Below are 16,304 nucleotides of genomic sequence, written 5' to 3'. Positions count from 1 at the left end.
AACATCACTTTTATATTGCCCTAAAAACTGATAATATTGGGAAACACGAAACAGTTCATACTGATCCAGGCTATTATTCTCAATTATCTTTGACTCTACTATAGCCTACAGCATGACCATTACCACTACAAGGCTTTACTATTGCACGTTTTTGGCACGTAGCCTTCGTTTACCCATTAAAATTAACCAATAATAAATGTATAAATATTTAAACCACAATTTCTGAGCCAATGAAAGCTGCCAATATTTAAACCACGAATTATGGTCCAATAAAAGCTACCAATATTTAAGCTGATTCAGACCTTCAATGATCCCATTTCAGCTCATCGATAGGTTCATGCGCGATCATGAATGTTCTCATTTGAGAACATGGATTTGCTCATTTAAGAACATCGATATTTTGATTTGAGAACATCGATGCGCTCATAAACAGCTACATTTGCTCTTATTTAAGAACATGGATGTGCTCATATGGGAACATCTCGGATGTTCTTATGAGAACATCGGCCGACTTATAATAGATCTTTAGGAACGCCGATGTTCCCATATGAGAGCATTTTCCACTTTTTGGGAACATCGATGCTCTCGAATGAGAACATAAAATAGATTCTTATATGAGCACCTCGATGTTCTCATGAGAACATCAGTTGGGCCGTAGTGTGGTTGTTACTCTCTCTGGTTTGGTGTCTGCTCCTCCTGGTACTCGTCCCGACATTGATGCACTCAACGGTTCTTTGAACCAATGTTTGTATGAATGTTTGGATAGCTCAATAGGTGTGAAGTCTGGCCGTCCTGGCCATTGGAAGAAATACTGGACGCAAGAGATCCAAGACGCGGCTACTGAACGGGATCGTCTCTACAGTCGATGGCGGTATGCCCTTGGGTATACTAAGATTGATTGTTGGGTCTTATACAAGCAAGCTCATCGCCGTTTTCGCTCTTTGGTACAGTCTGCTAAGCGCAAGTCCTGGCATAAGTTCTGTGGTGCTCTGGAAAGAGACTTCTCAAAAGCTACTGCTGCTATAAAACGCATCAAGCGCAATAAAGAGTCTTCACCTACGTACAGTCACCCAGATGGTCCTGCTGCTTCTGTTGCTACTATGGGCTCTCATTTGGCTACGGTCTACGAAGGTGCTCTGTTAAATACTGCTTCTCGTCCTGCTCCTGTCACTCCTATGGTTTCTGACTTGCCTTTCTGTCTCCCTGCGGACATGTCTTTGTTTGATACTGATACCTTGGTACTGTGTATTAAACGTCTGCCGACTCACAAAGCTCCTGGTCCTGACCATATCAAGGCTGAGATGTTAAAAGCTCTGACCTCAGAAATTGCCCCAGTGCTCTCTCTGCTGTTTCACCTCTGCTATCAATGGTCTTATACTCCTGGTTTATGGCGCCAAGCTCAGGTGTTTCCGATTTTCAAGAAGGGTGATGCTTCCGATCCTGGTAATTATCGACCAATTTCGCTCACTTCGGTGGTGCGTAAGTTGTTTGAGTTCTGTCTCATGCCGGCTCTGGATGAACACTCCCCTGCTCTGGATATTGCTCAAGGTGGCTTCCGTCCTCAACGTAGTCCTCTGGATCAAGCCCTCTGCTTGCATGACTTGATGCATGATTACTTTCTGACTCACCGTCGCTATCCTGTGGTGGCTTTCTTGGATATCAAGTCAGCTTATGATACTGTCGATCGTAGGGTTATATGGCAAGCCCTGGCTGGTTCTACACTTCCTCGTCCTGTTCTGGGTCTTCTGATGAACATGTTTGACGATGTCTCAGTCTCAGTCTTGATTGCTAATCATACCTCTGCTGCCTTCTCTCCTGTTACTGGTGTACTTCAAGGCTCAGTACTCAGTCCTCATTTGTATTCGTTGTATATCAACTCCTTACCGAATCTTTTGCGTTCTGTTGATACTGGTGCTACGATGGTCAGTCCTCCTGGTGCTAGTCGTCCTATTGCCATCAATAGCTTGCTCTTTGCCGATGATGTTGCTATCTTTGGGTCTTTGTCTGGTGTCCAGTCTATGTTGGATCTTGCTGCTGAACACTCTGTCTGTCTTGGTTATAGGTGGAAGCCATCTAAATGTGCTGTGCTCGGTTCTCCTGCTGCCCTCTCTGATGCTCGTCTTACTCTCTACAATGAGCCGCTGCCGGTGGTAGATGAGTTTGTGTACCTTGGTATGCCATTTCGATATAAAGGGCTACATGCTCCTAGTATCTTGTCTCTGCGGTCCGCTGGTGCTGTCAAGGTTATGGCTTTGCTGAACTCTGTTGGTGTCAACCGTAATGGTTTCTCTCTGCTGCTCTGTTCTCGTCTGTACAAGGCTTTCGTTAGACCCAAGATTGAGTATGGCCTCGCTATATCTCATCTTGACTATCGTACCTTTGAGGCTCTTGACAAGCTCCAAAACCGGCTGGTTGGTATGTTCGTGGGTGGTTCCTGGTTCAACGTTGCTAAGCACATTACCTGTCTCCCTTCAATGAAACATCGGTATAATGTCTTGGCAACTAGGTATGCTCTTCGTTCTGCTACTCTACCTGAGGATAGTCTTGTGGTGGTTCTTCGTGGTGCTCTGTCGTACACTCGACTGGATCGGTACATCTGTGAAAACAGTTTGTATAGATCTCTGCCTGACCCTGTCCCTTCATTTGCTGGTCTCAAGGCTCACTTCTCTGACTTCTGGCAAGATCAGGTTGACCAACAACTGGCTGCTGCTACTACTACTGGTAAACATGTTCTGCTTCGTGCGTGCCGTCCTTCTGTCTCTCGCCCTGATCCCATACTCTACTTACCTATTGGTCGATCTGCTCGTAGTCGTTTGGTTCGTTGGCGTCTTGGTCGTTTTGCAAACATGCGTGAGGAATGTCCCTGCATGGATGGATCTTTCATCTCTCGAAATCACTTCCCTCAATGTCGTGCTTTGGATCGTGATCTGTGGGATGCTCTGCCTGCTGCTCCTCCTGGTGTACATGCCATTGACAATGCCCTGAACATGCTGCCTATAAGTGGTTCTGCTGGTCCTCCAGTATACTGGTCTGCGTTACTATCTTTGCTTCATGCAATCGACTGTCTGGTCCACCCTTTGGCTACTATCGCCCCTGATCCTGATCCCGGATCATTGTGGTTCTATCCTCCCTCTCATGGCTAACTGAGATGAACGTTTGGCCGATTGTTTTCTTTGTGCGGTGCCTCGGTGGTAAGTCAAATCAAAGTTCCCATCCGTTGGTTCATCCCTCAAGATCAATCGTGCCACTACAAGTAGTCTTCTGCTCTTTTACTGCCATCTCAAACTTTTTTCCTCATCTTTTCCGTTGTCTCTGTTGAGGTTTTCTTTCTTTAGTCTATATAGTTACTAGTTTTATGGCATATGCTCATACCGAGTGCCCAATTATAAAACATCGTATATAAATAAAAACAATCTTTAAACTGAGCTAAAGCCGGTTTTCCATATTTGCTGTAAGCGCTGGTTTATTCTAATTACTTTAGCAACTTCGAGTTTTTATTTTTTTTATTTTTACACTACAATTTTTCGATATCTTACCTTTTATTAACTCAAGGGTAAAGTACAGATATCCTTTTTGCAATTAGACAACCAGGTATTTAAGATCCCTGCAAATCAAGAAATAGATGCCTGAAAAATTTAAAAAAGACGAATCGTGTTTTAAACAATATATAGGTAAAACATTTGATTTTGCATGATACTCTTTTTTGGCCATATCTCGACAAATACTCACTGGATTCGCAAAAAAAAACAAAGACCATTCGATAGATGTACGTTATACCCATTATAATATAAGAGTTTTAAGTACCAGGTGTATGTCCGTTCATAAATTTGCTCAAAATTATATATTTTATGAGCTACAAGCAGGGGATATTCAACTTTTTTTATATTTATCTATAATAGCCATACCATCGTATAGAAAATTGAAAAAGAAACAGAAGCTATTAAGTTTGAAGCTCTCGTTCACTTAGTAAAATTCAGAGATATGGCCCTTTGAAAATCGGTCATTTGGAGCATTTTCCGTCATTACTCATTGGCATCACTTTCCATAACCTCACATCAAACATGTCCTAGTCAAGAAATGTACCCTCTACAGCTTTTACTACACATGCATACCACATTCATATAGTAATTTAAAAAGTTTTGCTAGCAGCATCTATTCAAAATGAACTATTCTCTTAAATCTCCCTTTTCTCAACAGCCATTGTTAAGCACAAAGAATAAAAGGATTATAATTTGTAGCTTATAAAAAATGCTCGATATTATAAAAACAAGAAAAGGCTTATTTGAATAAGATCAGACACAAAAACTAAAAATTTATTGATGAAGACAAGAGTTATTCTATTTATACTAAGTTCTGAATGCCAAAGTAGCAATTTATCTTGTACAACGCTTATCACATCTGGTGAACCTCAGCATTTAGATAGCTGAGATGCACTTCAATTATCATAGCTTACCCATGTTGTTGCACAACACAGACATATCTACCCATCAAGAATACCTTAATCTTTATAGACAGTTGTAGCCCTTCTGGCACAACAGTTACCATGCCTGATGTAATTTGTCTCAGACAACAAGAGGAAGATAAAATGATGATAGTAAGGCGTACATTTATTCGTATACCCGCTGTTGCCCACTGCAACTTTTCAAAAAGTAAAATGGAGGATTTATGTGTGTAATAAAAGCGCTTAGAGGGTTTTACTTTACATGGGGGTTAATATATGTGTGTTGTGCCAGAAGGGCTACAACTGTCTATAAAGATTAAGGTATTCTTGATGGGTAGATATGTCTGTGTTGTGCAACAACATGGGTAAGCTATGATAATTGAAGTGCATCTCAGCTATCTAAATGCTGAGGTTCACCAGATGTGATAAGCGTTGTACAAGATAAATTGCTACTTTGGCATTCAGAACTTAGTATAAATAGAATAACTCTTGTCTTCATCAATAAATTTTTAGTTTTTGTGTCTGATCTTATTCAAATAAGCCTTTTCTTGTTTTTATAATATTGAACATTTTTTATAAGCTACAAATAATAATCCTTTTATTCTTTGTGCTTAACATTTTTTAAGATCGTGTAAATCAGAATCTTCCAGATTTTAACCTACCTATCTAATTTAAACCGAAATATGACTATGAATGATTCTACTGTGTCTCTTGCAGAACAGAACAAGAGTTCAGATGTTCAAGCTGTTGGAAGCGAGCTTTCATACGGAGGAGCTGTAGAGCGACTTCGTCAGGAGGTTCATGGGTTGATCGCTGAAGTTGCGAACAGTGGGGACAAGTCGGACGAAGAGGTCGACGCTTTGAAGGCTGCCCTGTCAAAGAAGTGCTCTAACTTGGAGGCTATAGAGAAAGCTCTCTCTATGGTCACACCTAACCAGAGTCCTTCCCAAGTAACAGTGGTTAGTCAAGGTGCGGCTAATAGTTCAACTGTACCTGATGATCTTCCTTTGTTCCAATGGTTTGGACGTGTCAAAGATGAAAAAAAGGAAGTTTTTGCCAACATTGAGGAGTGTTGTCGCCGGTTTTCCGATAAGTTGAGCAGTTGCACGCTTGATCTTGACGAACACTGGTATCGTTTGCTTCCTCCTTGTCTTCCCGGCGATCTTCGCAATTGGCTTGATGAGTTTGTGAAAGCATCTGGCTCCACTGTGTCTTGGGCTACCTTGAAGGGAGCTATCATCGGTCGTTTTGGTACACCAAAAGAACAGCTCAGATTCGAAAGAATTAGGGAGTTTCTTCGTTGTACTAAAGGAAACGAAGAATCCGTTGATGGTTTCGTAGAGCGGTTTAAGACGTTGAGAAATAGAGCTGACATCAGTGATAAGGGTGTCGTTGCGATGGTGTTTTTTGACGCTTTCCCCAAGGTTACCGCTAGGTTGCTAATGGTTGCTATGAGTCAGGCACCAGAATCGTCATTTTATGACATTGATTATGTGTCCTCTCTCGTGCGCAAGATGGATATGATGGCTATTGAGACGGGTCAAGAATCTTTGGGCTCTGTTTTTGATGGAAGAAAACGCGCTGCTGACATACCTGTTTCGAACGAAGCAAAGAAGTCTCGGTACGCACCTTCTTCTAGTGGAAACGCTTTTCAAAGTAGCTCTTCGTCGAGATCCAATGGTCCCTCGTCCAACTCTCCACGTTCTAGTGCTAATCGTTTTGGCAAAACATTTGCTGAACATGTTGCTGAAGGGACTTGCTCCAAATGTAACGGTCCTCGACCAAAGGGGCAGATGCATCACTGCAACACTGCTATTCGTACTGGTGGTGGTAACACCCATCAGGGCAATGGTGGTAAAAAAGTTTTGCGTGCCATGACTAAGAAACGTGGTGGCAAACATTCGATGGATGCTGCAATCCAAGCTGCTTTTCTCTCTGCTCGTGTTGATCGTGCGTTAGCTGAGAAAGGTGCTTCTTCCCCTGCTGTCTCCTCTGCTGAACAATCGGTGGATGATGTTGTCCTTGCTCCTTCTTCTGGTGATAGTGACAATGTTGATGTTGACCAAGATGCTGTGATGAGTGAAGCTCATGGTATCTTTGAGGATACTGACCTGGTGAATCGTGCCCAGTCTATTCTTCTTGAAAAAGAGATGAGTAGCATGTCTGTGGACGACGATACGCTACAAAATATATTTGCTCAGCAATGTAAGTTCGATGCTAGATTTAGTGCTCCACCTACTATGACCACCAATGCTATTTGTGTTCCTATTGTGGTTCAAAATGTCATTTGCTTTGGCTTAGTGGATACGGGTGCTACGTTTTCGTGCGTCACTGACAAGTTCTTTCAATTCTTAGGAGGAACCTCCCTTGCTGGATTTGAGGCTAATGATGATGATGAGAGCTTTGTTCAAATGGCTCATGAAGTAACGACTGTGCCTAGAATAGGTGCGGTACGTTTGCACATTAGCTACAATAAATCAAATAAAAACCATTTGTTTGAAGTATTTCCATTCTATTCTGAGGAAAACGTACCTGTATTGCTTGGTATGGATATTTTGTCCAAGCTTGGCATTGGTCTTACGGGCTTGGTGAGTCAACATGGCTTTCAATCAGGTCCTCGTGTACCAGACCCTATTGATGATGGTATTACTCCAAACGCACATCCTTTTGGTAGTGAGGAAGAGAGACAACCGTTTTTACTTGCACTAAAGGGGTTATTAGAAGAGAATTCGCGCATTGATATGAAGAATACTCAGTGTAATCTGCCGGATTCGATTATTAAGCTTGATACTAAACCAGGTGCTGTCGCTTGGCGAGCTCAATATCCTTTGCCTGAAGCTTATCGTGATGCTGTTGCCAAACAAATTCAGATATGGCTTGATGAGGGTGTTGTTGAAAGATCTGCTAGTCATACACGTTTCAATCATTCATTGTTGGTTGTAAAGAAAAAGGACGCTGATGGTAATTACACAATGTCTAAGCCTAGAGTGGTGTGTGACGTTCGTAAGTTGAATGCTATCTTGGAAGTGGATGACAAACAACAGTTACCTTTGATCTCTCATATCCATCAGAGCATTGGTACAAAAATGATTCATACTTGTCTCGATATCCATGCTTGCTTTACTAGCTTTGGTTTGGATCCAGAGCAAGCTCATAAAGTTTCATTTACTTGTCCCTTCACGAATATCCAATATACCCATAAAAAGGCTGCTTATGGAATTCGCCATGTCGGATCGGTGGTTGTACGCACATTGCAAACACTGCTCTCTGATTTGAATACAAGCTCTAGTTCTACTTCGTTTCCTACTGATGGTGATCACTCGGTTTCCTGCTATGTAGATGACATCTTATGCAGTAGTAATGGGAGCCTACAAGATCACTATGCGTTGGTTGCTGAGGTAATTCGTCGTTTAACCGATGCTAATTTGGTGCTCAATCCTGAGAAAGTCGTCTTCGCTCAGCGTAGTATTTATCTCTTGGGATGGAGTGTTATTAATGGTAAATTACTGCCTGACGGTAGAAAACTTACCAACATTGCAGATTGGCCGGCTATTACCACTGGTCGTCAATTGGCATCTTTCCTGGGTTTAATGTCGTACTTTCGTGCTGCCATTCCATGTTATTCTCGTCTGACTCGAGATCTTGATAGCTTGAAACAGTACAAAGATCTAACAGATGTTTGGAATGAGTCTCATACAAAAGCGATTGCCGACTTGAAGGATGCACTTACGATGGCACTTGTGCTGTCACCTCCTGATTTTTCGATTCGATTTCACTTGGCTACTGATGCTAGTTTAACTGCTCTTGGCGCGGTTTTATATCAAGTAGTCAACGATGAAATTCGATATGTAGGTCTCGTATCTCGTAAATTGTCTGTTTCTGAGCGTAACTACGGTACTACGAAAAGGGAATTGCTAGGGATTTGCTATGCCTTGGTTAAGTTTCATCGTTTTCTGTATATGCGAGAGTTTACCTTACATACGGACCATAACAGTCTGATCTACTTGAATACACAGGAAGTCCCCAATGCACTCATGCTTGGGTGGTGGGAGACCATTTTTTCTTATACTTTCGATATTGTGCATTTGCCCGGTGTCCTTAACGTAATTCCTGATGCTTTATCTCGACTTTACGAAGATTCGGATGCTGATGCTTCAGCACGACATCTTCTGGGGGGCAGGTACTATGCTGATGGTGATGAAAGTGTAAAGAGAAAGAAAAAGGGTTCCAAAAACAAACTCAAGGTTGTCACACCTTCGCCTCCAATGAAACGTACTTTGGTCAAGACAACTAAGGCGTTACGATCTAATTCTTTTAGCAACCATGCACGCACTGCGGTAAACGCTACTCTTATCAAAGATGGCACCACCACAGCTGTCTCGCAAAAGCAAAAGGAATTCATATTGCGTACGCTTAGGTTTGCTGACTATATCACTCCTCCTACTAATGAAAGAGACAATATGATCATTGCTCAGCATCTGGTTGGACATTTTGGGATCAAACATGTTGAAACTGCAATTCATCATGAAGGGTTTCACTGGGTGAACATTCGGAAAGACATAGAAAGAATATTAGCTGATTGTGACGAGTGTAACAGGTACAATATCGCTAGAGAGGGATATCATCCTTTCCGTAGTGTCAATGCAGCTCAACCTTTGGATCATTGGTGCATGGATCTCGGTGATATGGGTGTTACTAGCTCTTTCGGCAGCAACTTTCTATTTGTCCTTACTGATTACTTTACGAGATTTACTGTGATAAGATGCATTCCAGACAAGAAGGCTACGACAATTGCCAGGGAAATGCTTCAAGTTTTCTCACTGTTTGGATGGCCAATCAAGTTGACTTCAGACAGAGGCCTGGAATGGATAAATGAGGTGGTCCGTGCTATGATGGACATCAGTGGGATAGACCATCGCCTGTCATTAGGGTACAATCCATTGGGTAACTCGGTTTCTGAGTCATTTATCAAAATATGTAAGTTAACGACTATCAAGTTGTTAAAAGGTAAGAGGGATCAATGGGAGCACTTCATTCCGTGGGTGAATTACTGCATCAATGTCAAGTATGCTCGACTACATAAATCTCGTCCGTATACACTTTTGTTTAATCGTCAACCAAATGGTCTGGCTGATTACTCAAAGGTGGACTATTCCAAACGTTTGGAGAAAGCTGATAACAGTGTGGAATACATCCACTATGATCTGCATTCCGACAGTTCATCCAGTTACCAGATTTAGATATAAACTGTATGTACACTGGATTAGATGTACGATATCGATTTATACTATGATCATGAGAAGATATGGACTTCAGATACGCTAGTACTATAAGATTCATACTATATAAGATATAGGCTATAGATGGCACCACGGACATGGATGGCACTATAGACTTATACTTGTATTCCGACATTGACTACGGATGTTTACCATATCTGGATAGGCACCAAGATTAATGCAATATGAGCTTGTTGCTTCAGATGTGCACTTCATGATCCACGCTATAAGACACATGCTTATATCCGTGATACTAGCTACAGATACTTTATGTACTACAGACTTGTACTATATATGAGACATGCTATAGACATGCATACGATATGCTATAGACATGCCATATATCCAGATACATGCTAAAGATGTATGCTTAGCGATATACACTCAGATATGTACTATTAATATAGACTAAGAAGACTGTACCTATTGGATACATGCTACTAGATCGATATTAATTATCCTTATGGAAAGGATAGATCAGGGTACTTCGGATGAGAGTCTAATTATTCATCCAGACAGAGCTAAATCATGATTAGCTTGCTGGAGTTGTCTTTTAGCATGATTAGACATTAGTTGATCTGAGTTGACTTATTTGTCAATCTAATTAATAGAACTTTTATCCATTGTTATAGTATATAAGAAGGATCATCTACCTGGCCAGTAGAGAGACTTCAGTTTACTTTACACCTGTCAGTTTGATAATAAAATATACCTTTATCAAGTTGACATTACTGTTTTTTTATTCTTTTTTTTCCGTGAATTTTAGTCTATCAAGCCTCAAATTCCACATTTTTTTCAACTCAAAGGTTATCACTTTTACACTTTATCTTATACTCTACATTTTATTATTCTACTTTAAAAACTATTTTTATCATGTCTCACAACCAATACAACGCTACCGAAAACACTCAAGAGGATATTGCTCAAGACTCTATCCGTGTTTCTTCTCCTAATGACTCATCTATGCAAGTGGATGAGCACGCTCAACTTTCCGCAGTTGATCATCTTCTCAAGAAGATTGACACTGCTCAGGCTCGCTTGGATCAGATCCATCGTAACGCTGGTGATACTTACACTGAGGAAGAACGCTTGGCGGCTGATGAAGCATCTGCGTCTATCGAATGGCTCAGCAAGCAAGTCAGTGCAATTACTAAGAGGGCTGATTCCAAAGCAAGACCTGTCAATCTCAATGAGATCCCCCGTTTCCAGGTGGTAGGACAAGCTAAGCATTGGCCTGACCATCCTCGATTCACCACAGTCGATCATTTCTTCAGTGCTTTTGAGAACGTCATCAGAGCATCCGGTAATGAAGTAAATTTGGTTTGGAAACGCTACGTGCCTGTTTCACTGCCATTTGACTTCGAATCATGGACCAAGAATGATCTTCTGGCATGTAATGATTGGGATCAAGCCAAGGCATTGTTCCGCAAACATTTTGGTGCTCCCATCAACTCTGAGGAATCCATGGCCAAACTCTTCAGCATGCGCATGAAGAACAATGATACTCTACAGGACTATACGAATAAGTTCATGAAGTACGTCAAGGATTGTGGCTTCCCTCCTAACAGCAACATGTTAGCCAAGTTCTATCAGTTCACGCTGTTACGCAAGAATCAGCAAATGATGGTCAACCAAATGTCCGTCAAGCATGGTTCCAACCACAAATGGACTATCAACGAGATCTATGAGTGTGTGTTGCCTTTGTTCCTTGTTGACGAGCAAAATCGTGGTGATGATGATGTTGAGGTCAACATCAGAGGTAAGCGTAAGGGTGGTTCTGGTGGTTCTGGTGGTTCTGGTTCGAGAACAAAGATGGCAAGGGTATCTGCCACTGGGTATTTCTGTGCGAAGCATGGCGGGAGCAATGCCAACCACAACACCATTGACTGTAAGTCAAGATTGAAGCACTTTGGCTCTGACAACAAGCCTAACCGGGCTACTACTGCTGCTCCGTATTCTATGAGTTCCTCATCCTCTGATCCCAAAACCTGCAACTTTTGTGGTAAGCCCCGTGCTTACGGTCATCGTTGTCAAGAGTTCTACGACTGGAAGAAGGAGAGAGAATCAAGGAAGAACATTGGTGTGCATACTGTACAAACAACCACTGTTCGCAAGGACAACAAGTCTGGTTCTGGTTCTGAGACCAACGATGTTACCATGGAAAGTAGCACTGATTCTGACATTGGTGATGCTGTTGGAGATGTCACCATGGAGGAGATAGATGCTTGCTTGGACGAGATTGAAGCAGAGGATGCCTCGCTCAACTGTAAGTCTAATGTGAAAAATGTTCCTGAAAGTTTCAATCCATTTCAGTTACTGACTCCTATTATTTTAGAGAGCAAAGAAGGAAAACCAGTCCGTTTGATCGCGAAAGTAGATACGGGATCAGATTCCACCTTCTTAAATAAAAAACATTTTTCACAATAAACTACTATTCACTTCCCAAGATATTATTTCTGTTGAAGGCAATTTGAACTTTCTGAGTCATTCAGTAAAGAGATTGGGTAAAACACCAGCTATCAAGATAAGATATCTTAATGACATTGCATTTGATCACTCGTTTGAGCTATCCAATTTTATTCAGGACCTAGGCGATTTTGATGTGCTACTGGGTGTAGACACATTGAGTCGACTTAGAATTGGGCTAACTGGCGTTGCTCACAAGTTTGCTGATATTGGACATCTTACAGAGGAAGAGAAATCAGAGCTTCTTGAAAGCATCGATTTCGAAAATGTCAATTTTGATACTAAACATTCTATTGATCCAGAAACCGCATCAATCTTTGAATCCCAAGCTGAGGAGAATAAGTATATGAGCAACATCCAAGATGCTATTGATGAGAATCAGAGAATCAAGCCTGGAACGTTTTGTAACGTGCCTGAATCTGAGATCATTATACCAATCAAGGAGAATGTTGATTACTACGTCAAGCAATATCCGATCGCACATCATGCAATGCCCGAAATCGAAAAGCAATTGAATGAATGGCTGGATGCAGGAATTGTAGAACAGTGTAGACCTAACGGCTTATTCAACAGCCCTATCATTGCAGTATCAAAGAAGGACAATGATGGCAAACCCACCAAAACTCGAGTTTGTATGGATGTGCGGAGGATCAACCAGCATATGCCCAACAATACAAACCAATTTGAGATCTTCACCCGGATCAAGCAGAAGGGGACGATATTTTCGAAAAGGAAAAACCTTGGTCATGAACATTTTGTTTTCTGGTATGCCTAACGTGGAGATCTATGTGGACGACCTATGCCTCGTATCTTCATCCTTATCCAGTCATTGCGAATTGATTAAGGAGGTGCTGAGACGCTTGACACATGCCAACTTAAAGATTGGTGTTGAAAAGTGCTCCTGGTTTCGATCTAGCATCTACTTGCTAGGCTTTGTAGTTGGTCCTCATGTTTCCAAGGTTGACATGCGACGTCTCTCTGACATTGATCATTGGGGTCCATGCAGATCTGCCAAACAGGTTAAACAACTAGCTGGTGTTATTTCATATTTGAGACCACACATCCCAAATCTGTCAAAACTGATGGCGCCTATTGATGCTCTACGAAATGATCCAGATGCTGGTAGCAAATGGACTGATGAGCACACCAAACGACTTGAGATTATCAAGAAGGTCTTGTTATCTGAAGCTTTACTGACTGCACCAGACATGAATAAGAAATTTTATCTTGAATGTGATGCTAGCTTATATGCAGTTGCAGTCATTTTGACGCAGCGCGACGATCAAGGACGCACAGTCTATGTGGCGATGTTGAGCAAATCTCTGACCAAATCCCAACAGAACTGGCCTGTCCTGAGACGAGAACTGTATGCCGTGTTATTCGGTTTAGTTCGTTTGCGACCCTTATTGTACGGGCATCCTGAGATTGAGGTTATGACAGATCATCGAGCTCTGATTTATATCTACACATGTAAATGTCCTACTAGAGTCATTCAAAATTACATGGAGATTTTAAACGAGTATCCCCAACTGCAATTCACTCATATCAAGGGCTTAGACAACATCTTACCTGACAAACTTAGTCGCTTGTATGAACCTTTAGAAGATCATACAGAGCTGGCGGGAGACAGTGATAAGAAAATTGCTAAATTACAAAAGAATATCATGAGAAGCAAAGGCTCCAAGAAACGATTCATTGGCAACAATAAGCAAACAAAGCATTATCTAACCAAGAACAAAGTAGTCTATAATAAAGACAAGCACTTGAATGTACTTGCTATGAAGATCAAGGAGGGCAATTATGAAAGCGTTGCTTACATTGCACCACCTGACAATGAGAGAGACCAACTGCTTCGTGAAACTCATGAATTTGGACACTTTGGTGCCGCTAGTATTGTCAAGAAACTACATGAAGAAGGTATTCATTGGACAGGTCTATATGATGATGCAAAGGCAATTTGTCAATCATGTATGGAATGTGCAAGACACAATGTAGTTCAAAAGGGTTATCATGAACTGAGAAACGTTGTAGCGTATGGTCCATTTGATCACATAGGCATTGACTTTCTTGGTCCGTTAACTCCAGCCAACAATGGCAATATATATATATTAGTTGTATACGACATTTGCACCAGATTTATTATAACTCGTGCATTGCCCAACAAACAAACTGATACTGTCGCTAGAGCTCTGACTACTATCTTTGGAGACTTTGGCATAGTACAAATACTACAATCTGATAATGGACGTGAATTCAAGAGTGCTTTGATGAGCGAGATCGGTAAAGCACTTGGCATCAATCAAAGATACTCTACGGCTTTCCACGCTAGGGGCAATGGTGCATCCGAATCAGGTGTTAAAAATATTCTTAATGCACTTCGTAAGATGGTCAGTGAACACATCTATGACTGGGACTCGGTTCTACCTGGAACTCAACTGGCTATAAACACAAAAATTAGGTATCGCACAGAGAGTGCACCTTTTCAATTGATGTTTGCTAGACCATTGAATAGATTCGTAGACTACGATGATCCTAAGATCAAGGACAACTTACCAAAGAAGCCAATGACTCTCGGTGAGCTACGCAAGAAGGCAGAGATTATGAACCAGGTTGTCTTTCCAGCTATTAACCAAAGAACACAACGCATTATTGAAGAGCAAGCAACGCGATTCAATAAGCATCACAAGATTACACACTTCAAAGTTGGTGATTGGGTTATGGTAAGACTTCCGCATAGAGAAAGCAAACTTGAGGCCGCTTATGATGGACCCTATCAAGTTGTTCAAAAGAAAAGATCTACATATGTGTTGAAAGACGATATGAATGAACTACTACATCGCGACTATGTGCCATCTGAATTGAAGCTGGTAGCAATCGACGAGTCTATCATCGAACAAGAAGTATATGAGGTTGACGAGATCAGAGCGCATCGTGGTCCTGAACACAATAGAGAGTATTTGGTAAAATGGAAGACATTTGGAGAAGCTGCCAACTCCTGGGAAACCGCTGCATCGTTCAACAACCCTCAAACCATTCGTAAGTACTGGGCAAAGATCAAGGAATATGAGCTGCTTGAGAAGAGAAGACAGGCACTAAATAGTGACACTGCTTCCTCCAAATCAAAGCGTAAGCGTGATGATTCTGACAAGCGTTTGAGAGGCTCTAAGAGACTCAACGTTGCAGAACAGTAAAGTGATGTTTGTCATGGGATATATCAGGGCAACATGCAAATTGCAGTAGCACCTTTAGACTATCACATTGCGTTATATCTTTGTCAGCGAATGCGAAATACAGATCATTGATCGTTTACATAATTCTTTGAATTAGTCAACATGCGTTGAAACTGGTGGGGGCAAATGTGGAATACATCCACTATGATCTGCATTCCGACAGTTCATCCAGTTACCAGATTTAGATATAAACTGTATGTACACTGGATTAGATGTACGATATCGATTTATACTATGATCATGAGAAGATATGGACTTCAGATACGCTAGTACTATAAGATTCATACTATATAAGATATAGGCTATAGATGGCACCACGGACATGGATGGCACTATAGACTTATACTTGTATTCCGACATTGACTACGGATGTTTACCATATCTGGATAGGCACCAAGATTAATGCAATATGAGCTTGTTGCTTCAGATGTGCACTTCATGATCCACGCTATAAGACACATGCTTATATCCGTGATACTAGCTACAGATACTTTATGTACTACAGACTTGTACTATATATGAGACATGCTATAGACATGCATACGATATGCTATAGACATGCCATATATCCAGATACATGCTAAAGATGTATGCTTAGCGATATACACTCAGATATGTACTATTAATATAGACTAAGAAGACTGTACCTATTGGATACATGCTACTAGATCGATATTAATTATCCTTATGGAAAGGATAGATCAGGGTACTTCGGATGAGAGTCTAATTATTCATCCAGACAGAGCTAAATCATGATTAGCTTGCTGGAGTTGTCTTTTAGCATGATTAGACATTAGTTGATCTGAGTTGACTTATTTGTCAATCTAATTAATAGAACTTTTATCCATTGTTATAGTATATAAGAAGGATCATCTACCTGGCCAGTAG

At 41.2% G+C, this 16,304-nt stretch overlaps 3 protein-coding genes across 3 annotated transcripts; all 3 read left to right on the top strand.

Moving 5' to 3' along the window:
- Positions 1-457: 457 nt before the first annotated feature.
- ATC70_009526 (Trafficking protein particle complex subunit BET3) lies at positions 458-3,143 on the top strand (the record flags this gene model as incomplete). The annotated part of the gene is made up of 2 exons (XM_064828758.1): positions 458-463; positions 648-3,143. The coding sequence occupies 2 exons, from the start codon at positions 458-460 to the stop codon at positions 3,141-3,143; spliced, it is 2,502 nt and encodes an 833-aa protein (XP_064685960.1).
- A 1,981-nt stretch (positions 3,144-5,124) lies between these two features.
- Positions 5,125-9,681, top strand: ATC70_009525 (uncharacterized protein; the record flags this gene model as incomplete). The annotated part of the gene is made up of 1 exon (XM_064828757.1): positions 5,125-9,681. The coding sequence occupies one exon, from the start codon at positions 5,125-5,127 to the stop codon at positions 9,679-9,681; it is 4,557 nt and encodes a 1,518-aa protein (XP_064685959.1).
- A 912-nt stretch (positions 9,682-10,593) lies between these two features.
- MCCC2 (Methylcrotonoyl-CoA carboxylase beta chain, mitochondrial) lies at positions 10,594-15,377 on the top strand (the record flags this gene model as incomplete). Its single annotated transcript, XM_064828756.1, has 3 exons — positions 10,594-11,986; positions 12,186-12,951; positions 13,013-15,377. 3 exons carry the CDS (start codon positions 10,594-10,596, stop codon positions 15,375-15,377), a joined length of 4,524 nt encoding a protein of 1,507 aa, XP_064685958.1.
- Between the last annotated feature and the right edge of the window lie 927 nt (positions 15,378-16,304).

The sequence above is a fragment of the Mucor velutinosus genome (genome assembly GCF_035048745.1).
Source record: "Mucor velutinosus strain NIH1002 chromosome Unknown tig00001563, whole genome shotgun sequence".
Classification (NCBI taxonomy): domain Eukaryota; kingdom Fungi; phylum Mucoromycota; class Mucoromycetes; order Mucorales; family Mucoraceae; genus Mucor; species Mucor velutinosus.
Note: the sequence above shows the minus strand (reverse complement) of the source record. Positions and strands in the feature narration are given on the sequence as shown.